The sequence below is a fragment of the Leptonychotes weddellii genome, chromosome 3 (assembly GCF_054177405.1).
Source record: "Leptonychotes weddellii isolate Sample4059 chromosome 3, ASM5417740v2, whole genome shotgun sequence".
Lineage (NCBI taxonomy): Eukaryota > Metazoa > Chordata > Mammalia > Carnivora > Phocidae > Leptonychotes > Leptonychotes weddellii.
In genome coordinates this window covers 175,848,596-175,855,782 of record NC_138371.1, presented here as the reverse complement: position 1 = coordinate 175,855,782, position 7,187 = coordinate 175,848,596, and the positions used below count along the sequence as shown (strand labels likewise).

At 53.0% G+C, this 7,187-nt stretch overlaps 1 protein-coding gene across 3 annotated transcripts in view; it reads right to left on the bottom strand.

Moving 5' to 3' along the window:
• Nucleotides 1-4,024: 4,024 nt before the first annotated feature.
• The window catches only part of CUL4A (cullin 4A), a 45,172-nt gene continuing 42,009 nt past the window's right edge, over nucleotides 4,025-7,187 (bottom strand). For all 3 annotated transcript variants that reach the window (XM_081815234.1, XM_081815235.1, XM_081815236.1), the window contains one exon: nucleotides 4,025-5,619. In XM_081815234.1, coding sequence (XP_081671360.1) covers nucleotides 5,524-5,619 — 96 coding nt within the window. In that variant the 3' untranslated portion in view covers nucleotides 4,025-5,523. The remainder of the gene's footprint in view (nucleotides 5,620-7,187) is intronic.

Here is a 7,187-nt window from a genome sequence, read left to right as displayed (position 1 = left end):
ATCACTGGTAACAGGAATCTTTGCAAATCTACTCAGGTCCTCAGCCTGTTGCTTTGCATTCCTCCATATCTGTGCCTACGTTTACATAATGACCTGTCTCGGCAAGAACATGCACACACGTGTACACACACACGTACAGACGTACCCAAATATACATGCACACATACAAACACGTGTATGCACGCACATACTTGCACACGCACACAAATACACATACGCAGACACGCTCACACACACACACTCTGGAGCCCCTTCCTCCCAGTCTGCACACCTGCTCGTGTCCTCGCCCAGAAGAAGCGCTGCCTTGCCCCTGCCATGGAGCAGTGGCCCCTGGTTACCACAAAAACTGGACGATTCCCAGCTCCCGGTGCAGTGACCATTTCTTCCCGCAAACTCCCTCCTCAGTTCCTGGCACCCACACTTGTGTTCCTTCTTCGGCTCTAATCCTCATTCGCGTCTCGTAGCGGCGCCTCGGCGTGCACAGCAGCATTTACTGAATGTGTACCGTGCACCAGACGCTGCGCACGCAGGGCTAAAATGTGCCCGAGAAAGTCTCCTCGAGGAGACAAGCGCAGCCCCCGGCGACACACGGTACCGCCAGAGCTGGGGCCGGAGGGGAGCGGGCTGAGAGGGGGTCCCGAGGCCGGCCCCGCGACCCTGACATACACTGGAAGTCGGATAGAGGGGGGGACACGGCAGTGACCGCGCTCGGCCCACCGAGCCTGGGCTCCCTACATCCGGCCCTTCACCAGCCCTGAGAACCTGACAACTTCGAAACCGGGCCTCTGACGTGCAAGAAGATACCGTGGCCACGAAAGGGTCTGCTGCTACGATCGAGCCCTCAGAAAACAGCGACAGCCCACTGCAGAAGCACACGTGGAGAGGGGCGCCGTGGGCAGGGGTGGGGGAGGCCGCGGCCGCCGCTTCTCGTGACATCCGGTGGTCTGTCTGCTTAGCGAGTTTCTCCGAAAGAAGGTGGGACGGGAAGACGCGGGGTAGGCAGAACACCTCCCGGAATGGAGCCGCGAGTCCTGGCAGGGCAGCAGCACAAAACTCAGGAATAGAAGACTTCGACTGTGTGGAAGAAACTCCAAAAAACAGGTGAGTTACAAAATGGCAGTAGACTTTAGAGCTGGAAACTCTTGGCGCAAAGCCTTCCCAGCTCTGAGGAAGATGACCTGGACCCTAGGGTTTTCTATGCAGTCAAGCGAGCAGAAGACAGGCAGGGACCTGGACGAGCATCGCCCGTGCGTTCTCTCGCAGTCTCCGAAGGGCAGGCACGGCCGGGAGAGGACCCGCAGGGGAAAGGGCAGGCGCTCGGGACACGCCGACCCTGGTGACAGGACGAGGCAGGCGCTTCTCCGTCAGCAGAGCGAGTAGAGACGGCAGGAGAACACAAAGCCACGGCCCGCTCAGCGCGGCGACCCGGGACGCGGAGGGAAGGAGCCCGTCTGTCTGGGGTGCTGAGTGCGCGCGCCGGGCGCTGGTGCAGGGTCACCCTTGGTGGACTCGGGGCCAGGGTGATCGTGGCACCACAGCCGGAGACGAGCATTCGGCTTTAGACGAAACGGGCAAAGTCTGAGCGTTAATACAAATACGTAAACATCAAAGTCACCTGACCAGAGCGGTCAGAAATCGGGAGAAAGACGTGGGGAGAAGCACGGGGGGGAATACGGGCCTAAGGTCCTCTTGTTCACAGCAGATTCTCTTGAGAAACAGCAAATTCGGGGAGCAAGGAAACGGAGGTTCGCGCGATGACAGGAAGTAAACGACGCGCGGCCGGCGAGCTGGGGCCCATGCCAGGGGCCGGGGGGGCGGGGGCGCCGCTCTCTCTTTCTTAATTTGTCATTCATTTTCCTTACGTTGCTTTGACAGAAATTCGGACGGAACGAAGGGTACACAGTGCGAAGTCCACTCTGCCCCGTCCTCACCCTCCAGGATGCCACGCGCCCTCGCGGCCTGGCACACTCCCTGCCTCGCACGCTCTGCCACGTGCCGGCGGACGCCCGAGAATTCGGTGACAAGACGGCGTCACCGCGAGTGAGCGACACGCCGCCGAGTAAGCGCCTGCAAACGGACTCTGTCGGGTCAGAGGTACGGGCGTCTCTGAAGCTGAGATATGCTTGCACGTTTGCTGAGAGGCCGTCACCCCACATCACCGCCCGGTGGGCCGCACGGGGCCTCCCGCCAGGCCTCTTCAGTTCCCATGGCAGGAGCGGGAGGCCCGGGAGGCGGGCTGCGCACCGAGCGGGGATGTTGGCCACGGGCCTGTGGGCAGTGGCCTCCCCATCCCCGTGGCTCTCCCACCACCTCCACTGCCCCCCAGGCCCTGCTTTCCTGCAGCCCGGCACCTCCGGGCCGTCCTTCCACGGGGCCCCTCACCCTGGGCCTGGAGATGGGCAAGCGGGCTTCCCTTCCGCTCACTGCCACCAGCAGGCCAGTCTCCCCACTCCGTGAACCCTGGCTTCTCTGAAGCACACACCTCCCGTCTCTCCGCCCAGTCCCCTCCAGACACGCACAATTCCTCCCCCGGCGGCCAGCCTTCGTGGAGCCGGCTGCCCCCACCCCTGCCCACCTGGGCGGCACCCCCTCCTGGCTCGGGAAGCCTCTCCACACGACGGTGCCCAAACATCTGCAGAGCTCCGAACCGACGTGTCTCCGAGTGACCTTTTGGAGTCCACCCGGGCTCCAGCCGTGGCTCTTCTCCTTTCCGGAAATCACAGTGGGTGGGCGCGCCCATACCCACCTCCTCGGCCCGTCCCGGTCCTTGAAGCTCACCCAGAGCACGCACAGCCTCCAGACCCACACGGGTCGCCGGCCCACACTCGCCCACTGGCAGCTCTACACACACTCACGTAATTAGCGCCGAGTCCTATCCAGCACCCCCCAGGGACACTGTTCCCCACGTAAACTTTCAGAAGGCCACTTGGCACTTGAGAAATACATGTATCTTATTTCACGGTTAGACTTTTTTCCAATGAGAATTTAAAAAAACCCTGTATCTCATGTTTTCTTCTTATATTTATGGCTTCATTTAACACTTAAATCTTTGACCACTGGAACTTATTTTGGTGTCGAGGAGGATAATCCACCTGTGGTTTTCTCGAGGTGGTAATTCAGATCCTGCCCGACGACGCACCCCTCACGTTGCACCACGCTCCTGTGTGTGGGTTATTTGTGGACTATTTGGTTCCGGGAGGCTGCTGCGTGCCAGGAGCATGTTGTTTCACTGATACCACGCTAGGACAGGTTTTATTTTTTTTTATTTTTTAAAGATTTTATTTATTTATTTGAGACAGAATGAGAGACAGAGAGCACGAGAGGGAGGAGGGTCAGAGGGAGAAGCAGACTCCCTGCCGAGCAGGGAGCCCGATGCGGGACTCGATCCCGGGACTCCAGGATCATGACCTGAGCCAAAGGCAGTCGCTTAACCAACTGAGCCACCCAGGCGCCCTAGGACAGGTTTTAAAGCCACTTGTGGCTATTTTTGCCCATCTGCTTTTCTCCTGTGACTTCGGGATCACCTGGCCTGTGTTCTAAGGTTAAGGGCCGTGTGGCGTCCTCAGATGCTGCAGATAAATTAAGATCAGCCACTCCGCTCCTTTCTCAGGCTTTCTCTCTGCTCCCATGTCATTCAAACACACCTTTCATGTGGATATTTCCTTGTTTGCTACTAGGAATTTTGTCATTGTTTTGTGGCTATTGAAAACACGACTTTCCATTATGTTTTGGCTTTTCTGCTCATTTTGTGTTCTGTTAAAAACTTAGCTCTTTTTTTGGTCACAGCTTCTTCTCTGCTTCTCTTAGATTTTCTGCGCTCACCGCCTCTCCAGTTTCGCAGCCCCTGCCCCCCCTCACTTCCCCTACATCATCTGTTTGGCCGCGTCGGCCTTTCACTGCAACAACAGCCTCCCCGACCCCTGATTTGTGAGAGGACGGGACAGCTCGACTCCTGAGAGTGTGGCCCCGTCTGCCCCGCTGTCCTGGACGTGGATTTTAAGTCGCTGAAGAGTTATGAAGAATGTAGTTTGCATACCACAGGTTTTATTAATGTAATTTTAAGGCCAATTAAACTAATTTTATTCAGAGTTAAGTCTACATTAAATTACAAGATTAACAATCTCTAGAGACAATAAACGTAAAATTTAAGAAGTAGAAATCTATTTGGTCTTTTATAGACCCCATATTATAGAACTGACAAATGAAAATTTACAAATATAGAAATAATGATACTTCAAGGATGAGGATTTTCACATGGAAACCCATAAGATGTCATATTTTAAACACGCATGTTTCAAAAAGGGAGAAATTTTTAATAATTTAGCACAAAATTAAATTATATAAACTTGGTATATCCCAGAAAATATTGCTTTAAACACTCATACCATGATCAAAATTCCTTTGGTAGCTTTTAATCAAAATGAAACATGCTATTATGTAAAATATAAAGTACTTTTAAATGTTACCAGAAAAGTATCTTTGTTACAGTTACGTACTAACATCATCGTCCCCCTGCTCAACCTCACCTACACACACACACATGAAACCAGGTGCCAACAAAGTCCTTTTAATCTTTTGACAAAATAACCTCTGCTTCACAATATCAAGACTTGGAGTCTCCTAGAGAACTTTTTACAGTGGTCACAGCACAGAGAGCAACAGCCGTCCCTGCACAGGACTGTAAAAACAAACCAAACTTTATTCGAGCAATTAAACAAATCAAACAGCAGTTACCCCGATGCACAAACAGGGGCTGCTAGACGCAATCCTGGAAGAGTAAACACAAACACACCGTCCCCCAAACCCCTAAACAGAAAATTCACAAACAACTCAGTGGAAGTAGAACAAAGATGCGCATGGGTTCCTGCGGCAGGTACGCCCGACCCGGTGTTGTCCCGGCACACGGGAGTGGTCTCACCGAGAAAGCTCGCTCTAAAAAGTCAGCCATCGGAACTTCAAACGTATGGAAAGTAAAGGAAACAAAGAGATGCCAGGATTAGGTTGCATAATCCATTAGCCAGTGTCTGACACCGACTGCCTCTTCCTAATGCTTGCCCACAGAGGGCTCTCGTTCCTAATAAGCGTCCCATCAACTAAGAGAGCCTGCCTTCAGGACCTCTGCCGCCCGCAAATGCAGCACGGAGGGTCTTTTCAGCTGTGCATTCATGACCACACACGCACCAAACCAAACCTTCAGCTTTCTGCCACAGAGCACCATGTGACAAAGGACACTCTTTTAACCAATAGCTTCTTGTCCAATCTCAAAGTCATTCTGCAACAGAGCAACAGAAACGATTTAAACACCAAAGAGAGTTAAGAGGAAGAACTGGAGGGAAAGACACATATGCCATTCGCAAACCCTCAAACTTTGTGAAGGGTGATCCAAGAATCATCTCTTTTCCCTCGAATCCCAAAGTCTCCGTGCTGGCTCAATGTCAGAAGTCCTGGAAACAGCACGGAAGTGCTTCACTGCTCTGAAGATACATTCTAGTGTCTCGCTGAGAGAAAAGGGCGGCCGACACATCAGGCCACGTAGTGGTACTGATTCGGATTGTCCTTGTCTCTCTCCATATAGTCTCTGTCTATAAGAGATTCAATTCTCTTTTTCAAATCTCCAGGCTGAAAAAGAAAAACAAAACCCCTCCATTACAGCAGCATTAAATTTACAAACATAGGGGAGCAGAACGTATGCAAGAAGTATGTGATTATAATTATGTACATATATTACATACATGATTACAGAAAATGTATGTATCTGTATGTAAGCTATTTATAATTATTAGTTAATTACAAAATGAACCCGATGGAAGTCCCTACACTTCGAAGACAGTGCCAACCTTACCTCTTGATGGCAGCGCTCGCACGTGAACGGACGGTCAGAGCGGGCCGCGCGTGCTCAAGGGTGAATGCGTTCTTTACCAGCACGCACTCACGCACTCACTCCCACAAGCACGGCCGACCCTACCCCAGGGTAGGACATCCCATCTGTGTGACGGGGAACCTGATGTTGCGTCAGGGCATGTCTCCCATACTGTGTTGTGTTACTGCGTCCTGACTGTGCTCCGGGGAGGGGGTGGGAGCCCAGGCTGCGAGCGCTCCCACGTGAGGAGGCTGCCCGGGAAGGGCGCCCCCGCTCTGCTGCGGGAGGAAGCACACTCATGTCGCTTATGAACAAGCTTCTCCCTGTCCAAGGGCACACGCTCTCTATCAAAAGGCGTAGCCTTCTGTTCAGTTCATACGTTCACAAGATACGGGATCAGGGCTGAATCGCTGCTGCGGCCGCTGCACACCTCCCCCGCCCTTCAGTCCTTTAACTGCTGGGTTTCTCATCTGCGAAGGGAAAGCGAACACTCGCCCTGCTAGAGGTAGGAAAGAATGGTGCCCACAGCAGGGTTTCGTGACGGCCCAGGCACTGTGGAGAATGCGCCGTCTCTGGAGGGCACAGCTGCCCCGTGCTTGCTCGGGTAAGACAGCTCCGGCTGCGTCGGCGTCTGCTCACTGACCCACCTCAACTTGACTCCCTCAGTGAGGATGGAGGGTGAGCTGCTCTTCTACCAAACTGGACAACACAGAATCAGGGAACTTCCACCCCAAAGGAACACAGGGCCAGGCTCAGGCACTGAAAAGCCAGGTCTCATGAGAGCCCCATACTTTCCAGGTGGAGGCTCATGTTTCAAAGAGCTTTTCCTAATGCTTCCCTAACCGGTCCGTACTCCACGTATGTCCATACGTCCAGGGCAGTAGCTCTCAGTCTGTTCAGGGTCAACTTTCTCATGCACAGAAACAAGGAGAGATTATCAAAACAGAAAATGGTCTGGAGCTTGTCAATGCTGAGTAAATGAGCTGTTAGTGGGATTTCCTCAGAATCCTAGGGCATAATCTGCACAGCTACACTACTGAGAAACATGGTCTCAAGCTCTGCCACGCGCCTCCCCCTCCTAAAAAGGTATCAAGTACAACATCCCTGCAAGCGGGAGTTTTAGGGACCTCTCGTCCCCAGATGGTCACAAACAGCATTTGGGACAGAGACTCTGCTGTCATCACTTGCTGGCTGTTCGACAGTCGGTGGGCACACAAAGGTAGACTCGTGCAAGAAAACGATCACCTGTGATGCAGGACAAATGAGTCTACAGTGTTAAGAGCTGAACACGCTTTTTCAATGTTCAGCACAATACTACAAGTTTAAT